The 21,448-nt window shown below is 38.7% G+C and overlaps 1 protein-coding gene across 10 annotated transcripts in view; it reads left to right on the top strand.

The window, feature by feature from the left end:
• The window catches only part of FAM13C (family with sequence similarity 13 member C), a 103,865-nt gene that overhangs the window by 62,789 nt on the left and 19,628 nt on the right, over positions 1-21,448 (top strand). For all 10 annotated transcript variants that reach the window (XR_004646480.1, XM_034775860.1, XM_034775858.1 and 7 more), the window contains 4 exons: positions 6,728-6,938; positions 8,804-8,942; positions 12,518-12,599; positions 14,348-14,559. Coding sequence is in view for 9 of the 10 variants with exons in the window: in XM_034775860.1 (XP_034631751.1) it covers positions 6,728-6,938; positions 8,804-8,942; positions 12,518-12,599; positions 14,348-14,559 (644 nt within the window). In the remaining variant the exon portion in view is untranslated. The remainder of the gene's footprint in view (positions 1-6,727; positions 6,939-8,803; positions 8,943-12,517; positions 12,600-14,347; positions 14,560-21,448) is intronic.

Raw genomic sequence — 21,448 nt, 5'->3', positions numbered from 1 at the left:
AGACTGTGCGGGACAAGCATGTTCAAATTTACTTACGAATCCATAACTTCTTGAACCAGTCTTTGTATAAGGAGGCTATGATGAATTTCAATGATCATGTATTCAAACATATTAAAATAGGAGGAAATAAAATTAATGAATGTAAATAATTTATTAATAACTTCGTATAACTTAGGGGTATGTGGCTACATAGCTAACAAAGTGTGTATCTAACTGTGAGTGGTTGAACTATAAGAAGTTTTACACTTCTTTTACGAAAAATGCTAATTCAGTCACTGACACAGTATATATTTGAATGCATATGTATATTATACCTATATATGTAGTTTTTCACATGTAACAGATGTGGATAATTTTTATTTTATTTAACTGTTTAAGAACATCATGTGAGAACACAGTTTTGAAATTGTTTCTATGGTAGTTTTGATGTCCCCATTGATCAGGCATATTGCATGTTTTGCATGTGTTACTAACCCTTGGTTTAATGTCAGATTATGAGCTCTGGTTTAGTGCTGACATTAGACCAAATTTGTCGGATTAGGATAGATGTAGGATTGGAGCCAGTTTGCTGGTTTGGGTTAAGGATGGTTTTAGCTTTTGATTTTTCACTAAGGTTAAAAGGCTAGGGTAAATGTTGGGCCCATTCATTGTTCTAGGCTAAAGCCTGGGATCCTTTTGAGGGCCCAGGCTGGAGTATAGAGTTGATGCCAGGATTGTGGCCTGAAACTGTTAAGATTGGGGCCAACTTGTGAACTTGGGCTAGTGCTAGGATGCCATGAGTTTAGGACCGTGGCTATGGTTGACATTGGACTGTTTTATGGGCCCTATCTAAAATTGTGCTTGGGTCCTGTGATGGGGGACACTCTCACCGCTTGTAAGTGCCTCTTGCCAGGTGGATGCAAACCTGCACTCTCTCTGTCTCTCTCTCTTCACGGTGCCCTCTAACGGCTGTTGCCCTTGTCGGGCGGGTCTTCAGTGGCTCAGCCCTCCAGCCAAGTCACACACAATCAATATGCATGAACGCACAAACCCTTTCCACGGTAAAAAGTCCAACCAGGCTTGTCCCTGTGCCATTGGTGATGTCTTTAGCCATTCCTCTGGGCTCAGTTCTCAGCCCCTTCTGGGCTAGCTTTAAGTCTCTGTCTGCCCTGGTATAGAGCAATGCCCCAAAGGCTTTCTCTCTGGAGACTCTTTAAGTCCTACCCTTCACTTGGGCCTCTAAACAAGCCTTATCCCCTTCTCGGGGCTTAGGTCACCCTGCCAATGGCCAGTAGGGGGACCTCTACCTGCCCAGTACTCCAAGTCCTGACCCAGAGACCCTATAAATAGCAGCCACGTGCTTCTTCCTGCAATAGTTGCTGCTGCTATTCTCTGGGCCACTTCCCACTTAGCCCCTTCCTTTTCACCTTTACCTCAGGGCTGAAGTTCTTCCTCGTGGAATGCCAATGTCAGCAGAACCCATCTTCTGATTCTCCCTGGAGCTCCAGCAAGAAGCATCTTTCTTGCTCCTCTGGTCTCTGCCAGGAACTGCTCAGCCCCTGCAACTCCTTTTATCTGAGCCTGCTGAGCTTTGATAGGATGCTTCCCAGGCCAAGAGGACCCACCTTTACTGCTCCTTTTCTGGGGTGGGGTGTGGTAGGATCGCAACACCTCCAGCAGGGCGCCTCAAAGGGCCTGGTACATCCCATCACAGGTCCAATTTAGGAGCCCAGGGTATTTTTAGGGCCAGTTCGTGTGTTTAATCTAGGCTTAGGGGTATGAGTAGTGCTGTGGTTGCCTTGTGCCCAGCCAAACTGTAATGAACCCCATTGTTCAAACTTTGTCCATCACTCAGTCTGACCTCATAGTGCTGTGCACACTAACACTTATGCCATTGAAACTTATGTCACACAGAGGTCTATTTTTTCACACCCCTGAGCAACATAAGTTTTGCTGTCATAAGTGATAGTGTAGACATGACCTTAGCTTGCCCAGAGAACAGACAGTCTTCTTCCCCCGCCCCCTTCCCTGGGCAACAATGCAACATATAGGGGAAACTAAGATACACTCAGGATTCATAAAAATATTACAAAAAATTCCCACTTCATCACATCTTGTATTTGGCAGAAGTACAGATTTGTGAACAGCCTGCACCGAGAGCCCCAGAATCAGAGTGCAAAATATGGAAATCTTTCTGCTGCCCTTATGGTATTCAGGGACCTGCCAAAATTTTAACAATGCCTTTTTTTTTTTTTTTTTGACAGTGCAAAACCCAGTACTTAATATGGTTTCGGAATAAGAACACTTCCTTTTAATTATGCTATTTCCACCTGTCCCCACAATGATTCCTTATGTTTCTCAAAGCTTGAAAAGTATGCGAAATTTAAAAGGAGTTAATACAGTTCATTCCAGAGGACACCACAGTATTGTTTTTGAGGGGGGAAAAAAGTAGGTTAGATTCATGTAGTAATTGTATTATGCCTTTTAAACCAGTGAAGGGATTCACTGACAGAAGATAGCATTGTTGCTTACCTTTGCTATGTAGCATTCGTTAATCCATTTATTTCACATGTGAATTGTTTGTGCAAGTCACCAACTTAGGCAGGTACAATGTTCTAGCCTACATTTCTTCAAAATTCCTTTCTGCATATTTCACTGGAGAAAGGATTTGGATCTCTCACATACTTTACAAATTCTGGACAATATAGGTCTGGGGAAATCTTTTTCCATGTATTTTTCCATAGTGTGTATCTTATAACCCGTTTTTTTGTCAGTTGATAACCATGAAAGTTATAAAAGACAGTGTAAACTTTTTCATTTTATTTACATTTCATTGTAAATCACCAACCTACACTATATTTGGTGGGTTCACAAAATGTAAAATGGTCATTTATATTAAGATACATTAAAAAGATTATATAGTGCTTACACTGTTAGCTAACAAGTGATGTTCTGTAACTCTGGAATAGAGTATTTTGCTGTTTTTAACATCATTACATGCATATGTAATATTTTATTTTGCATTTTTATTTTACTTGTTTTCCTAAATTGTGTAATTATGGGTCAGCACAGGACATGCATAGTCTCTGCATGGCTTTTATGTCTTTTGATAAATCTGTTCATACTGGTTCCTCTTTCCAGGGGATTTATTTAAGGGGGTGGGGGGAGTACAAATGGGGAGAAAATTATTTTTCTGTCCTGCAAAATATTTCAAGATTTCAAAATTGTTCAGTCTACGTTGGGATGAAACCGAGACTTTTCAAAAAAAAAAAAATTGCAAAAAAAAACTCCCCCACACAGAGAGAGGGAATAGTCAATAGCCCAGTGCTTATGGCACTCTTCTGGGATGTGGAAGACAGGAGACCCAGGCTCAAGTCCCTGCTCTACCTGATTCATGGCCCAGGATGGAATTTCTGGTCAAATAAGAGCGAGAGAGAGAGACCAAGCTCCACCTCAGAATAGCCAATAGCCAAGTGACTAGGGCACTCCCTCATCTCAGGTGAATGCCCTAACCACCGGGCGTATTGGCTGTGCTGGGGTGGGTCTCTCTCCCTCTGTCCTCTTGGAGCTGTTAGAGCTTTCTCCTGGGATGTGGGAGTGCCATAATCACTGGGCTATTGCCTATTCTGGGGTGGGTCTCTCTTTCTCTCTCGTTTGACCAGAAATTCCATCCTGGACAAGAGAAACCTTCCCAAAGAAACTTTTATCAAAGGCAAGATATTTCTGTGAAAAGTTTCAGTTTCAACTAATCAGCACTTTCTGATGACAATCTATTTCATTGAAAAATTTCCTGACCAGAACTAGTTGTGACAAATAAGGCCAATGTACCTGGTTTGTAATTCTGTCCAATAATTTTTTGCTTAATAATTTCTACTTCATTGGTCAAATTCTCCTCTCCAGCAAGCTAGTAGTTCCTCAGGCTTCAGTGAAGTGGGAGAACTGGCTATATCACGGGTCGGCAACCTTTCAGAAGTGGTATGCCAAGTCTTCATTTATTCACTCTAATTTAAGGTTTCGTGTGCCAGTAATGCATTTTAATGTTTTTAAAAGGTCTCTTTCTATAAGTCTTTAATATATAACTAAACTATTGCTATATGCAAAGTAAATAAGTTTTTTAAAATGTTTAAGAAACTTCATTTAAAATTAAATTAAAATGCAGAGCCCCTCAGACCAGAGGCCAGGACCTGGGCAGTGTGAGTGCCACTGAAAATCAGCTCGCGTGCCACCTTTGGCACGCGTGCCATAGGTTGCCTACCCCTGGGCTATATTGTTTAATTTGTCTGCACAGGAAGATGCTACTGCTTATTGTTGGCCTCAGCACCCCCACTATAAAAATTGTTCCAGCATTCCTGGCTGCACGGGCAACCGTAATTCTAATTATTTAGCACATCACTTTGCAACCATTATAACCTGCTTCTACCATGTTTTTTAATGTCAAAGTGTCTGAATCAGTAATGTGGTACACTGTAAACAAATACTCTATTCATATATAGATTAATATTCCAAACAGAACTATTTATATTGCTCCTAAAAATGAAAACAAGTAAAATAAAAATGCAAAATAAAATATTACAAATGCATTTAATGATGTTAAAAACAGCAAAATACTCTATTTCAGAGTTATAGAACATCACTTGTTAGCTAACAGTATAAGCACTATATATAAACTTTTTAATGTAATCTTTTTAATTTAGGAACATTTGGTGTTGTGTTGCCTGTAACATAGAAACAATTGGACAATGTCTGATAAAATAATATTTTAGATCATTTAAATCTATTTATTTTGAAGTCGGTGCCCAATTTTCTGCTTTCGAGGAGGGAGGCTGCTTGGAGCCACTATTTTCCCAATGCTAAACAAGCTCAGTGATTATCTGTTGTGCAGATAATAATTAAAATACAGTATAACAGTTCCATCAAAATCTTAATGGAAAAGGCCTTTTTATCTCTGAAAGTCCTACACCCTCACCATGGGAAAATCCACAATTTAGTGCTCTAAATTAATAGGAGTTAGAGGTATGTCTTCTGAATTTTTGTAATATCATTGATTAAAATTTCATTTTTAATTAAAAGCAAAGGTGAAGGAACATTTTCTGCTTAACATTGCTGCTTAACTGACATCTCCTTGCTGATCTGGGAGAAAATTAATGTTCAATTTCTTCTGCTGAAGTTTTTGAGAAATATATGATATAAGGAATCCCTTGTAATGTATGTATGATACACAACTAATTCATGGTATGAACCTACAGTAAATATAAAAATAATTGATGCCGACTCCATTTTTGCATATAGATAAAATTTTAAAGAGAACATAATAAAATTAACTTTGCCTAGTTACAATATAATACATTAGTTATTAATATAGATGGAAATTTCTCCCCAGATAGTTGAGAGAAAACACTCTCTTTTGGAATTGAGAATTCTATTCTGGCTTTTGTAACTTGTTTGTACATATATTTTCAACAGGGCTTTGTATGTTGGTACAGGATTTTGCCATCATGAAGCAGAATCCTCTTAAAAGCACACCCCAGGGGAAAAAATACCAGTTAAGGATAAAATTCCGGCCTATTTTGTGTAAGCCTCTTGAGGGTGAGGAATAGGGAGCAGGGAGTCTCACCCTTTCAATGCAGACTCAGGGCAAGTTATGGACTAGAACTACGCAAGTCTTGTGGCCAATGGGCAAAAGGAGGGAGATGATGTTCATAGACAGATTTAAGACCTGAAGGGACCATTATGATCATCTAGTCTGACTTCCTGCTTAACAGAGGCTGTAGAATTTCACTTAGTGTTTCTTACTTCGAGCTGGATCTTGTGTTTGAGCTACAGAATATCTTTTAGAAATTCATCCAGTCTTGATTTAAAGACTTCAAGTGATGGAGGATCCACCGCATAAGTTGCTCCAATGGTTAATTAAGCTCACTGTTGAAAATGCTCCTTATGCATTCCCTCTCTCATACACTAGGCACTGTCCACTCCTTAGGAGCCTATGCAGCCATTAGTGCATGGGGACATTGCTGGCATAATGCCATATACCTAACACCCCAAGGCAGCAGACAGAATGCACCACCTACATTTTACTGTTTACGCAACCAGTTTCAATTTTCTGTTCATGTATATTGGTCTGAATAGGTTAGTAATTAATTTTCTGCAGAGTGGCATCTTACCCTGAGAATTAAGAGCAGAATTCTACAGGATATGGGTCACCAGTCTAGAAGCACTCAATATACTGCATGATAGGGTCCTAAATGTGTTACTTCTGCAGATGTGTCCTATCCTTCTCCTGAGCAAAGGACTGAGCCTTAAATTAGGGAATGAGTCTTATTTTACATCTGTCTTCATATTCTGCTGCAAAGAGTGCATTTCAGAGAAAACTGATCTATAAAAACAGAGAAAATGCTTTTATTCTGAGAAACTTCTCATCTTTCTTTTAACAAAACTTCATGGTTTATTTTTACACACACACACCTATCTGTATTCCATTGTGGAACTCAGAATACAGTGTTATACCAGTTGCTGTAACCTATGTATCCTCCTTTGTTATGCTCTGATTTGGTACCATGTTCTACCAGTGTATGCTGCATTGCTATACCATACATTATTCATTGTATTAATTGCAAAGTTTTCAAGCATCACACTTTGCTTCCATGAACACATTTGTTCATGTAGATTCTTATTTACCTCTATAGCTAACGAATTAGAGTGTTTTATGAGAGACCTTCAATCCCATATTGATTTGATCTTGTCGTTATAGAGCCTGTACCAGCCCATAGAGTCTGGCAGAGTGACGCAGACAACGGCCCAGAAGACCATCACTCCTTAGGGACCAGTAGACTACTATATCATATTACTGATGGAGATAATCCCCTTCTGTCACCACGCTGCTCAATCTTTAGTCAAAGCCAGAGATTTAATTTAGACACAGAGTCGGCCCCTTCCCCACCAAGTGCTCAACTTTTCATGATGTAAGAAAATATATTTTTAACTTTAATTTTTATTATGTTTGTACAGTCTAGAACATTTGACTCTTCACATTTCTCAGATATGGTCATGTCATTTGCTCTAAACAGGGATGTTTCATAATTTAATATAATATAATATAATTTGGCATGATTAATTTGAAATACCATAAATATGACCTAACATTTTCCAATGAGAACAAAGTACAACATTAGCTGAAATCTCAGTTAATTATAGTGTAGTAATGACATTTTTAAAGGTTAGTTCATAATCAGTCTGAAAAGTGAACACAGGATAAAAAAGGTTATTAAAGGTCTAATTCAGAAAAGTTCAACTGCAATGGAATTACTGCATGAGTCATTCATTGGAAATGGAAGGCAGTGTCACAAAACATCTGAATAGTCCTTGTAAGTCCTTTCTGGAAATTCTGAGAATTAATTTCATGCTGGAACTCTGTTTTCTTTAAATCTTAAAAATAAAGCTTAGGCAAATACAAATAATCAAGCCTATTTATTCACAAATCTAAAAAGTCACACATGAAATATTTTAAAATTGTTTTCATTTTGATTTGGAACAAAAATAAATTTTGTAATGTTAGAATTTCCTGTGGACTGGAATCCTACACAATGATTAAGTCTATTGCCAGTAAGGATAGACTCTCTATTGCAATGCTAAATTCCTGTAGAATAGAAGGCACTATAATAATGAAATATTTTGTGCGTTTTTCAAGTTCTTGGCAACTTATGGTGACTAACTCTTAAACAAGAATATCTACTTTTTAAAGTCCGAAGTTAAAATAGTATACTTACAAATATTTTAACTCGAAATAAAACAAACTTTAAAAAAAATAACTTTTTTTATCCAACAAACCCATTTTTTTGGTGAATGGAAATTAGTCAGAATCATTTTCAGTGGAGCTGATTGAAAACTTTCTGAAAATGCCATTTTCCCAAAATCTAAACTGTTTATGAGAACATGTTTATTTTGACAAAATTCTGTTTAAAATAAAAAAAAATAATTAATTTTGTTTTGAATTTTTCTTTCATTATATTATAAATTACAATGCAATATAAAATAAGAAAAAAGTCAAAATTGGAATGAAACATTTTAATTTTATTGAAATGAAGTATTTCAATTTACTCTCAACTTTTTTTCTGAATTTTTGTTCTATAGGAAATTTTTTTTAAATTGTTTTCATTTTGATTTGGAACAAAAATAAATTTTGTAATGTTAGAATTTCCTGTGGACTGGAATTGTGACCAGCTCTGATTTTCAGTACTACATTTTTACCTGTTGGTGCCAGTAATTAATTCTAATCTACAGAAATCATTATAGGCTGCCCTCTGGTCTGATTCAGAAAATAGATATCTTCCTGAAATTGGCCCTAAATGCACTTCATATAAAAGAAGTGCCATTTTCTGTTCCCCTTATTCACATTGCATCATACCTTACTCCACAAATAATGTAATTGAAGTCAGTGGGACTACTCATGGATTAGGTACTATTATTAAGTGTGAACAAAGGTATCAAAATCTGGCCTGTTAGGGTGGGATTTTCAAAATGATTTTCAAAAGTTAGGCCAATGGAGACCTTTTCAGAATCCCACACTTAATAATCAAAGTAAAGTAGGAAAGGTGTGGGGGCTGCCCACTAAACACTATGCCACCTTTAAAGAAAAACCAGATCTTTCACATATTTACTTCATAAAGCCTAACTTTGTGTCTACCTATAGGAGAAACATCCGGAGTTCTAACACAATTTACATATGATTTAGACTAGAGATGGTTCTATGTGGCTATACTTCGGATTTCATGGCAGGAGGTCAGAAGTGTTAGTTGCATTAACAGAGATTTTATTTCTACTTTTGCAGGCCCAGAAGTTCTTCCAGGTGTAATTGTGAGGACTGCAAAGAACCGCAGACAGTAATGCAACTTACCAAACATCTTCAAAGTCTCAAGAGAAAAATCAGGAAGTTTGAAGAAAAGTTTGAACAAGAAAAAAAATATCGGGTAAGAAAATAATCGGAGAAATAAGATAGGGTGATTACTACATGTATTACAGATATTGTCCTTAAAGGTGTAGGATTGCTTCTTGCAAACTAATAGAAAAAAATTGATATCTGAGTGATTATAGGCCATAATTGTGAAGCTCTGTTTTGAGTTACCTTCATTGGGGAATATCCATCAATCAAGATGGGTGATCGTAACATTTAACTACTTTAAAATATCCTGAACATCTTTAAGACAAAGGAATGTTCTGATACTTATAAATAGCTTCTTACTTGCATTGTAGATAAAATTATTTGCTTAGCAACTTTGTTCTGCTATGTACAATATATGGCAGAGAGAGCCCCAAGTATTGACTCTGGCTAAAGCAAAAGCTAAGGAGCCATTAATCTCTAGGGTATAGAATATTGTGTGGTGTGAGTAGAGGTCTGTAAGGTTTCACCCTCTTGTGCAGTTTCCCCATACACAAGTTGTGGCATCCTCCCCATTTGTGTCTCAGTAGCATCCCATCATCTATCAGAACATTCCTCTGGAGTCTGAAAGGGAAAGCAGTTTCCTTGGAGGACATGATGCACCTTTGCTACTACTATGGTATATGAAAGCTACAGCTATAGTATGTAAAAATAATAAGCACCTTCCAAGCTTACTTTGTTGGAATCAGACCTCCTTATCTGTTTGAGATTATATTGCTCTCTAATGATTGGTCAATAAAGTGAATATAAGCTCTAAAGTTACTGGCAGCTAATAGAGATTCTCCTTTAGCTCAAATGGTGGAAGTAGCACTCTTTGAAGCGGAAGAAACTTGCTGCATCTGTGAGATTTTGGTGGCAGTCATGGAACATAAAAAACAGATGTATTTGTCTCTTTCCATATTGAGCTTCTCATAGCTAGGGAGAGATAGATATGTAAAATAAACTAAATCATCAGAATATTGTGCAACAGCCTTGACCCCACTTCCAGACCTTGGGATTCATCATCTTCATCATTGGTCATTATTCAGCAACCTCTTTGAGGGCTACACCTCTGGTTAGTTTATAGAGAGTGGAACAGGATCAACAGACTCCACTCACTCAAATTGGTGATTTCCCTGGAGTTTTGTCTAAAAAGGGGAAGCCGGGGATCTGGGTGGGGTTTACTTCCACATTTTGTATGTCATTGGGCTGGTATAAGTGATAGTCAATGAAAGGTAGTGGGCATGAACAACTGTGGTCTATATCTATTCAGAATTATGATTTTTTTAGGCCCTGTATTGCTGCAGTCATTTTAAAGGGTATTTTAAGATCCTTCTGCTGTGTGTGTGTGTGTGTGTTTATTATATATATATATATATATATATATATAGCTAGATGGCCAATTTTGGGATTTGAATAACACTTGTGCTTACTAGTTGGCAAACCCAAATAAACACAGGGGCAACCCTGGAAGTAATAAAAATGTAAAGATTTTCATCCATCCCTTTTTTTGTAGATACTTGAATAGGGTTGGGGAAAACCATTGATCTGAGAAGCAGAAGAGAGTGTAAAGTGTAGTACTCTTAATATTACCACAGATAAATTAATAATCCTCTTCTGATCTTCAGGAGAGTAGAAGAAGAAAGCACAGGGCAATTAGACAGATAATATTTCAGTTATATTAATCAACAAAATCAATCCTGAAGGGTTATGGTGGTGATCACATCACTGACCTCATAGAGGCTTGGCAGTCCTTCAGGGGGGTGTCCATCTTAGTGACCTCACAAAGACCTGAGATATGTGAGCAGTCCCACTGGATACAGTGAGTGAATCAGTAAACCCCCCTACTAGATACAGAGGGGAGCAGTGAGTGTGTGACCTTAAGACTCGGTCAGGTGGAAGGGGAGTGAATGAATCACTAGTCTCACTGCCATATACAGCAAGGGAAGCAGTTAAGTCACTATATGACTTTTTTTATTACAGGCGTGTGCCAAATGAACTAGGCAGGCAGCAAGGCTCACAGTGTTTCCCTCCTCTACCTCTCTCCCCCCCCCACTTATCCCCCTCCCAAAGCCCTTCTCTTCTATACAATATGTTTAAATTGTTGCGGGTGTTCGATCTTCTTAAAAAGTTTCTGCTTTGATTCTGTGCAACTGCTACTGTGCAGTAAATGCTGACAGGAATCAAAAGAGGGAGGAGATGAAGGCAGTGAAAGGCTGTAGTCAGGAGCAGTCTTTTGCTTTGACAGCAGAGAAAAGCTTGAATTACATACAGGAGGGAAGAGGAAAGGACTCAAGGAGGAGGAGACATGGCTGGAGTAGAAGAAGAGGAAGATTATCTTGGTAGCAGTGTTTGCACAGATTTAAAACACATTTTACAGGTTTTCCAATTAAATTGGGTGAAAAATTTGAGCTGAAATGCATAAAATATTCCTTTTCAAAGATTTTAGGGACCCTGGTCTTAAGGGCTGCAGTAAAGGGCTCCATCTGGAAAAGTGTTGAGCATTTGGATTCCCAACCTGCAAATCCTACACATGCTAAACTTTAAGCATGTAGGTAATCTCACTGAGGTCAACGAGACTATTCCCTAGGGTGATCAGATGTCCCGATTTTATAGGGACAGTCCCAATATTAGGGGCTTTTTCTTATCTAGGTGCCTATTACCCCCCCCCCACCACCACACACACACACACACTCTGTCCCGATTTTTCACACTTGCTATCTGGGCACCCTATCACACACAGAGAGTTTAGCAGTGCTTAAGTGATTTGTAGGACCAGAGACAGAATGCTCAGCACTTTGCAGTATCAAGCCCCAATACAAGAAGATAATGAACTTGACAGCTTATTAGCATAATCAAGCCAAACATGTCAAATGGACAGTGGATATAATATAATGCTTAGCAGTGATTTGGGATCTTAACTATTTCTGGCCATATGATGTGTGGCAGAATCACCATCTACATGGACCATGGTAACCTGATATGGCTCATATACAGGCCGTCACTATAAGGTACGTTGCCACAGTTCCTCACACCTAGATAGACACCAAAGCGAATCGCATGCAGCCTCCTTGAGATCTTCCAGGTTCCACTGGGGCATACTTTTTTGACCTAAGGTATCAGGTCACAAACTGATATCAAGCTGTTGTGACCACCCTGTCCTTCTCGTATTGTTAAATGGGAGAAGGTCCTGAATAGGTCCTAATAAATAACAATGAGGTCCTGGGAGGGGATCCTTGAATAGAATTGTTGATGACAACAACCACTCTGTTGGGGGAGGGGGTGTAGAAGGATTAGGTAGATGCCTATACTTTTTTGTATGAGGGAAATAAATATATCTCATAATTCCCTGTGATTCTCATTGACATGGAATCTTTGTTCTGAAATATTTTGTATTTTAAAGAAGCTATTTCTTTATTGGATGAGTATATCAGGAGTATCATCAGAATTCCTGCTACATCAAGCACAAGTTTGATTTTTACAACCATAGGCCTGAATCTGCAAAGACTCACGCACATGCTAAACCTTATGCACTGTGCATTGACTCTCTGTGTAGGATCAGTCCATAGAGAATACAAGAAAAGGAATAGTCCCATCATCAGTTCTTTTCTGTTCTCTTATGTGCAGCCTTCACATGGTGACAAAACTTCCAATCCTGAAGTCCTGAAATGGATGAATGACTTGGCTAAAGGTCGTAAACAGCTCAAAGGTACATAAAAGCATATAGTTTCATTTTATTGCACAGTGGGCAATTTCATAATACTGGAAACTTTGTAAAGCAGTGCTAATGCAGTAGGAGCATTTTAGTATTTGTTTTCTCCTCTTTGCCCCCTATTTCTATTTCACTAAGTCTCCCTAAGGACAAAAAGAAAGATGAAATGGCATGTGCAGCGCCAGTCTCTCCCCACCATGCTTGGGGAGAGTCAGTTCAACCATATTCAATAGAGCTGAAAAAGAGAGCGCTTATTTGTAACTATCAACATTCTTGAAAACAGAGATTAAATTTTAAATATTAGTCTCAATGTTTGTCTGATGTTTCAGCTTCATTAGCATTAGCATACTGTACATAATTGCCAAGTTAATGGGTTTGTTATACTGATACCATTCACATTCTAGTTGTAAAGGGGGTTTGTTGAATTTACATTACAAAATTCCATTTTAAACCACCTATTATTTGGTCATAAAAATAGCTTCTTGCCTGAAATTAGATTTGATACCAAAGGTCATTTTTTTCCCTTGACAGCCTGTATGTGGCTCCATTGACCAGAGTGGGGAGTGAGATATGCATATCCAAGGGGAAAATGTAGCCACTATTGATTTTTTTTTTAAATAAAAATAAAACACAAGCTATTTTTAAAGTAATAAAAGAATCATTTTTGTTTTAGATGCATTTTTCTCCATTAAGTGAATCATAGTATTACACTTCAATACTGTAGGGTGGGATTTTGATAAGTGCTTAAAGTCTGCATTGTCACAAGATGTTTTTAAAATAACCCTTTTTTTAACTAAAGAAAAGCAAAATAGCTGTAAAAGGGCCAAACTACATGCGTAACTTCTTGTAAATTGTCACTTTGAATTGATTATATTTCAAAATGATAAAACCCAGTTCACATAAATTTTCATACACCTTAAAGGCCCTGATCCTGCAAACACTTGAGCACATGTTTAACTTTACTACCATGAGAAGTGCCATTGATTTCAGTGGGAGTACTCACAGTAGTAAAGCTAAATACTTGTGTGAGTGTTTGCAGTATTGGGTGCTTTTACAAAGGAAGTAAGTAGCATTAGTGCTATTTTAGAAGCAGGGAAACTAAGGCAGAAAGAGGTGAAGTGACTTGCCTAAGGTCAACTAGTAGACCAGTGGCAGATTCAGGAATAGAGTCCAAGCTCCGAAGGCTCAGGCCAGTGCCCTGTCCACGGTCCCTCACTTCTTCCCACATCCTCTGGTCTGCACAAGCAGGAACTATGGGTGTCTTTAAGCCACCTTTAGACTCAATCCTAGGCTGGCCAGGGTCCAAGCTGGTCCCTGTTGTAACATCATGTCACAATAATATAATGGATGCCTTGTCTGATGCTGGACGTCATTCTGGCAGTGGAGATCAGCCAGGCATAATGGCTGCCTGGCCTACGTCCTTGTCCATGGTCACATCTGCAATGTAAGGGGCTTGGATGGGTTGTGGTATGGGGTTGTGGTATGGGGTAGTGGCAGCTCTATCCCACCTGGCAACTTCTGCTGTTTATCCTGCACCTGATTCCTGCCTGTTTGAGTGAATGCTCTCAGATGAGGGGCAGGGGAATTAAAAACTCAAGTTAAGGATTATTAATTTCCCAAATGATTGTGGTATGTTAACAAACTAACACAAGGAACCAGGGTGTTTTTCTTATAGTGTCAGAAGAAACCTTTTGACAAATATTTATTAAAAACTCATTTGCCAAGTAACTTGGTTTTTTGAACAGAGCTTAAACTCAAAATGTCAGAAGAGCAAAATTGTACCCCTAAAGCACCCAAAAGAATTGTGCAGCATGAGAGCACTGGAATATACAAGGAGACCAGGAAGCAAGAAGCAGCAAGTACTGAACCAAATCCATCCGTCGAAGAAACCATGGATACTGTAATGAAGCGATTAAAGGAGAAAAGACAACAGCTTAACCTCCCTGAGACTATAAAGGTATGTGTGTTTCTTGCAGAATAATCACAGCTGGGGAAGAAATTAAATATTGTTTTTAGCTGTCAGTACCCTACTCAATGTATTCTGAACTGCCATGTTGCAATGGTATCCTACAGATCTTGCACCACAGGAGCATAACCCCGACAGCATATTTTTGCACTAACAAAATCACTGACCATAGTACACTTTTTCTGGAGTGAGGATTCTAGGAAGAGTTACAAAGACAAAGCAGGGCTAGATTTACAAAGAAATGTAGTGTGGTGACGCTCAGCATTGCCATGCCTAACTTTTAGATGCCTAGAAAATTACTGACTGGGATTCACGAAGCCTGAGTTAGGTGCCTAGGCTTCCTATGCAATGAATGGGAGAGAGAGGCATCTCAAAGGGGATTTACATAAACCAGCATGCTAGGCTGCTCCCCACCTAAACTAGAGATTGGGAGATGCCAAGTCTGTGTGATAAACCCCACCCCTCTCACAGAGATAGGCACCTACATTGCGGCTGCAGGGAAGTGCCTCCCTCAGCTTGGGATTCCCAGCTGAAAACCCTCTCATGGTGTTAGGCACCTATGCTGTTTTTTCAAGAAGTTGGAGGGAGGAGGAGGAGGATGACCAGGGTACCATCTCCCTCATAACTCTTAGCCCAGTGGTTAGAGTACTCACCTAGGATGTGGGAGACCCCCAATCTACCTGAGGGGAGAAGGGATATGAACTGGGATCTGCCACTTTTCTGGTGAGTGCTCTAACCACTGTACTATGGGATATTCTGAAATAAGGCACCCTCAGTCTCTCCTGTTGAAGCAGTTCCACGGTGGATAAATAATTAAAAAAAAATCATTGGAGCAGGGGGACTGGATCCTGGGTCTCCCACTACTGGGCTAGTTATGAGGGAGGAAGTCCTTCTCCTCTCCTCTAGGGTTGCTACCTCTGAAGTACAAAAAACTGGGACATCCGGGATGATCCTGAGCCCATAAAACTGGACAGATGGCAGAGTGTTGAGCACCCTTGCAGATTTCCCAGGATAGCTACCTCAAAAAAGATATGATCCTAGGAAAACCTGGACAAGTGGCTACCCTATCCTCCTCCTTCCTCCCTCTCCCCCCATTTTTGTGTAAGCTTGCCTATAGGGACCTGGTTTGGTAGGTGAGGTCTGAGCACACTTACTGGATCAAACCCTTCAGGCAAATTAGGCAGAGGAATTTGAATTACTCTGGGGCTTAGCCATCTGGACGCCTGACTTGGAACTGCACTGAGCATGCTCAGAGGCAGAAACAAAGGTTCCTAGGGATCGTCGTCTGCAAAAATGTAGGTGCTGCTGAGCAGTTTTACATGCCTGCGGGGTTTGACGGAAGCTTTGAATCCTAGTGGGCTGATTCTGGGATTTACCTGCCTGAAGTGGCAGTTAGGCAACTAAGTTCTTTTGTGAATCTAGCCTGAAGTGCCCATTCTTTTCAGCAGGGTTTGCAGGTAGCACTGAGTGCACCGTGTTTGGAGGTGAACGTCAATATCTGTATTAGAAAGGAATTGTAATAGCTTCGCTGTTTCAGATTACAGGTACATGAAAAGCATGTTCTCCAATCTATCAAAGCTGGTGATAGAGCACAAGCAATCATATCTCCAGTCCAGAGAGACTGTGTGACTACAAAGAATCACTAAGAGCTTGTTTACAAGGTGTGGTAAAGACCACTTCAGGGGTGTGATTTATAGTCTTCTAACATGCTCTAACTGTCGCATGTTGACCCTGCTAGTGTGAACAAAGCACCTTTTAGTTCATGCTAGCAGGTTCTATTCAGAGCAGTTAGAGTGCAGCACGTTAGAGCGCTCTTCAAATCAGATCCCTCTAATGTGCTTTGCTGTGCTGTGAAGACAAGCCTGAAGAGGTTCAAGTGTCTGTTCTGTGTCACACCCTGAGGCAGTGTCATTGAAAACCATGGGTTTTGGTGAGATACTGCGGTGTGCAGTTAGTATTTATAGTCTATGGGCTCTGCATCCTGTGGGACCCCTATGAGTTAAATAAAAGGACCATTGCAAAGCTAAAGAATTTTGTGCAACTTTTTAAAAAATGTCTTCTCCATTTTAAAATTCACTCCAATTTGGACACTTGATGAATCTTACTCTGTTGTTAAAACCCAGAAGAAATGCCACACTTATCAGCCAGTGATAAAGTATATACAGTAAAGTATATAATGATGCCACCACTTATCTGTAGGTGGCACATACAAGATATATACAGCTATATAATAATACCACATTTACCATCAGGTAAAGTATACACACCAAAGGCCACTATTTCTAATTTTCATAGATTCCAAGGCCAGAATCTGTATGACCTCTGGTATAACACAGGTCATGGAACTTCCCCAAAATAATTCCTAGAACATACTGTTTAGAAGAACATCCAATATTGATTTTAAAATTGACAGCGATGGAGATTTCACCACAATCCTTGGTAAATTGTTCTAGTGTTAAATCCTCATTGTCAAAAATATACTCCTTATTTCCTGTCTGAATTTGTCAAGCTTCAGCTTCCAGCCATGTTATATCTTTTGTCTGCTAGATTGACGAGCCCATTATTAAATGTTTGTTCCCCATCTAGACTGTATTAAGTCACCTCTTTAACCTTCTCTTTGTTAAGCTAAATAGATTGAGCTCTTTGAATCTATCACTATAAGGCAGGTTTTCTAATCCTTTAATCATTCTCTCAGCTCTTCTCTGAACTCTCTCCAATTTATCAACCTTCTTCTTGAATAGTGGGCACCAGAACTGGACACAGTATTCCTGCAGCAATTGCAACAGTGCCGATACAGAGGTAAAATAACCTCTCTACTCCTATTTGAGATTTCCTTGTTTATGCATCCCTAGAATGCATCCCACTCATACTGGGAGTTCATGTTCAGCTGATTATCCACTATGACCCCCAAATCTTTTTCAGGGTCATTGCTTTCCAGGATAGAGAAGCCCGTTCTGTAAGAAAGGCCTACATTCTTTGTTTCTAGTTGTATACATTTACATTTAGCTGTATTAAAAAGGTATATTGTTTGCACCAGGTTTACCAAGCCATCCAGATCGCTCTGAATCAGTGACCTGTCCTCTTCATTATTTACCACTCCCCCAATTTTTGGTTCATCTGAAAACTTTATCAGTGATGATTTTATTTTTTTCCAGGTCATTGATAAAAATGTTAAATAATATAGAGCCAATAACTGATCCCTGTGGGACTCCACTGGAAACACACCTGCTAGATGACTATTCCCTGTTTATAGTTACTTTTTGAGACCTACTAGTTAGCCAGATTTTACCCCTTTTAATGTGTGTGATGTTAATTTTATAATATTCTAGTTTTTTAATCAAAATGTAGTGTGGTATCAAGTCAAACGCCTTACAGATCTCTAAATACACCGGACCCTCGCTAGAACGCGGGATTTGGGATCCATGCGTGGTACCGCGTTAAAATGAATTGCAATTAAAGTAATTAAATTTGGGATCCATGGCCGCGACCTCATTATATGCGAATTTGTGCTATATAGATGCGCGTTCTAGCAAGGGTTCGGTGTATATTACATGAACACTATTACTTTTATCAACCAAACTTGTAATCTCATCAAAAAAAGATATCAAGATAATTTGACAGGATCTAGTCTCCATAAAGCCATGTTGCTTTGCATCAATTACATTACACTCATTAAATTCTTTATTTATCCAGTCCTGTGTCAGCCATTTCATTATCTTGCCTAGGATCGATGTCAGGCTGACACGATGATAATTACCAGGGTCATCCTGTTTACCTTTTTTAAAACTTGGCACATTAGCTTTCTTCCAGTCTCTGGAACTTCTCCAGTGCTCCAAGACTTATTGAAAATCAACATTAATGGTCCAGTGAGTTTCTCAGCCAGCTCTTTTAAAACTCTTGGTATCTGGAACTGCTTATTTAAAAATATCCCACTTTAGTAGTTTCTATTTAACATCTTCCAGAAATACTAGTGGAATGGAAAGAGTGATATCCCCATATGATGAGACTATATCATCTGTTTTTCCTTCCAAATAAAGAACAGAAATATTTATTGAACACATCTGACTTTTCTGCATTATTATTGATAATTTTACCATTTCCATTGAGTAATGGATCAATATCATTCTCAGGACTCATTTTGTTCCTAATATATTTTTTAAAAAAGATTTCTAATTATCCTTAACTCCGCTGGCCATAGATCTCTCCTTGTGACCCTTTGCTTTCCTTATCAATTTTCTACAATTCCAAACTTCTGATTTATATTAATTCCTATGAATTTCCCCTTTCTTCCATTTGTTATATATTATTTTTTATTTTTATAGATACCTTCACTTCCCCTCTAAACCCAAGTTATTGTTCTGCTTGCATGTTATAAATGTGATCAAGTCATGAGTACTTGTACCTAAGCTACTGTTAAATTTTAGTTCTGTGATCAGTTCCTCTTTAAAGATAAGGGGCCAAATTCTGCTCCCCGTTATATCTGTATAGCCCCATTGATTTTAAAGGGGCTTTATGGGGGTAACTGAGAGTGGAAGCTGACTCAAGGAATTCTTTTTTTAGATTGTCTTTTTGCAAGTAGACTTCTTTATCCAGAGCTGTAAAATATTTGAGCAGAGCCAGATATATCAAAAAATAAGTGACTTACTAGCTCAGCAATTCAAACATGTCTACAATAAGCTGTTTTCTTGCTGTCTCCTGCACTTATTAAACCACTGAACAAAAAACAAGTTACTCTTTTGTATTATTTGTAGTTCCCCATGACTAGGTCACATGGCCTCTAGTATGTGGCACTGTAGGCTAAAATCAATAGTATAATTAAAATTGGGCTTGAACTAGAAAACTGGATTTTAAACTCTGAACTGGGAAAGTTTGAACCCAAATTCAAATATCATGACTTGTGCTCTGGGAGGCACATCTCAAAGGACAATGAGCTAATCATTTTGCTCCTACTGCATAACAGTTAGACCTGCACTACATGTGCTTTGAATACAGTACACCCCATCTTTTTCTCCTGACTGCAAAGATGCTCATTTTATATTTGTGAATCCATTTAGGATATCTGTCTGTCATTACACAATTTCTTGTTTTTCTTTCTCGTCTCTCTTATTGAGTGTAACACTCCAGAGTCTTTCTCAAGTCTCAGAGTGCTTTGAAGAATTATAAAACTATATTATTGGAATCACTTCATCTATCACCAGAATGCAGCCACTTCTGGCAAGTCTAAGTAACACCACCAGCAACTGAGAAACAGGAAGACAAGAAGACAATTTGCTTGTCGTTTTAATTGGATGAAACATAGAATTGATCTAATGAGATCATGTTCTATGCTGAAACCATAGTTATTTTAGACAAAACTGATTGAGGCCAAACATTAAGGGCCAATTTCTGATTCTCTTATTCATTCAGAATAGTATTTTACTCCACAAATGGCCCAATTGAAACCAAATGAGTCCCACTGAAACCAATAGACTACTCCAGAAGTAAGGTACTGCCCAACTTGAGCAAATGTATCAGAATCTGGCCCGTAATGTTTTAATCAATTTTATTTTAGTGATATTATATTACTAGTAATTATAAAATGGGAATAACTGAGCAATCTGGTTGACTACTAGGTGCAAGGCTAGTTTGCTATATGACCAGAACGGCAAAGGAGAATAGTGGAAAATAGGATGGGCAAAACACTATAGTCAAATCATGGCCCCACCCTGCATTTTATAGGACTATTCTAAGTCAATCCTGCTCTGGAATATCTAGAGCTCTTTAGTTTATGCCACTTCTCAATTTCTGTTGCTCTTAAGAAACTTTCCCTGACAAAAGCCTAAACTTTCCCCTCCTTAGACTTGGACCATTGTTCATTCTCTTCTGAGACTATAAATTAAATTTCTGCCTTCATGTATATGCTTAGTTTAAAGTTTTTCAGAGATGGCGACTCTCTCTCACCTTTACTTTTCTGGGTTATGTAAAGGTTACTCTTTTAGAGCCTTTTCCTGTACAATTCTGAGTCTCCTTAACTCCCAGTGAAGTCAGCATCTCACAGGAACAGGATCCTTCGTTTCTCTTCATTCTGTTTGAATTCCAATCATTGCCTCCTACTTGTTGCCCAGCTTTGCACTGTCTCTCATTTTGCTATGCAGAGGCGTGCCAGAGGCAACATAACGACAACAAAAATTGTGCAAAAATAGGGGCATCAGAACTTGAATTGTGGTGAGGCGAACTGCATGTAAAGTTTCAATGCATTGCCTCAGGATTGCAGAGAGCAATCTTCTTCCCTAGTTTCATATGTAAGCTCCCTGAGTATACTGAACAATGTTGGCCGTGTTTTTTATTTTCTCAAACTTTTCTAGTTATCTGTCCCCTGCTTGTAGCTGTGCTTTTTATTTATTCTTCTCTCTAGCTGCACAACTATGCATTTGTTTTATCAGCATTGAATCTCATGCTGTTGCATGCAGCCTACTGTTCTAAGACATTGCAGTTTGGGCTTTTTCTTCTCATTTGCTCCCCCTCTGGTTTTAAAAATTGTCAGCAAATTTGATCCTGGTTGAATTTAAACCTTCTTCTAGATTGCTAATGAAAATAGTGAATAATATAGGTCCACATGGTGATATGTGCAGTATCCTTCTTGATATTGGTCCCCGCGTGCAGGACTCAATATTGTTGATCACACCCTCTTTATCATCCAGTGTCACAGGCACACTCATTGGCAGACAGACATAATAGTTCTTGGAAGAATTAACTTGTGTTGCATGTTAAACTAGTGATGGGGCAGCTCACAGTTTCATTAGGTGCCTGAATGTCAAATAGTGGCTATTCTAGAAAAAAAAATTAATAGGAATTTTATTAAGTGATCAAATTGTGCAGAGTTTTAAGACCAAGGTTTTCT

The sequence above is a fragment of the Trachemys scripta genome, chromosome 7, assembly GCF_013100865.1.
Source record: "Trachemys scripta elegans isolate TJP31775 chromosome 7, CAS_Tse_1.0, whole genome shotgun sequence".
Taxonomy (NCBI): domain Eukaryota; kingdom Metazoa; phylum Chordata; order Testudines; family Emydidae; genus Trachemys; species Trachemys scripta.
This window is presented reverse-complemented; position numbering and strand designations above follow the sequence as displayed.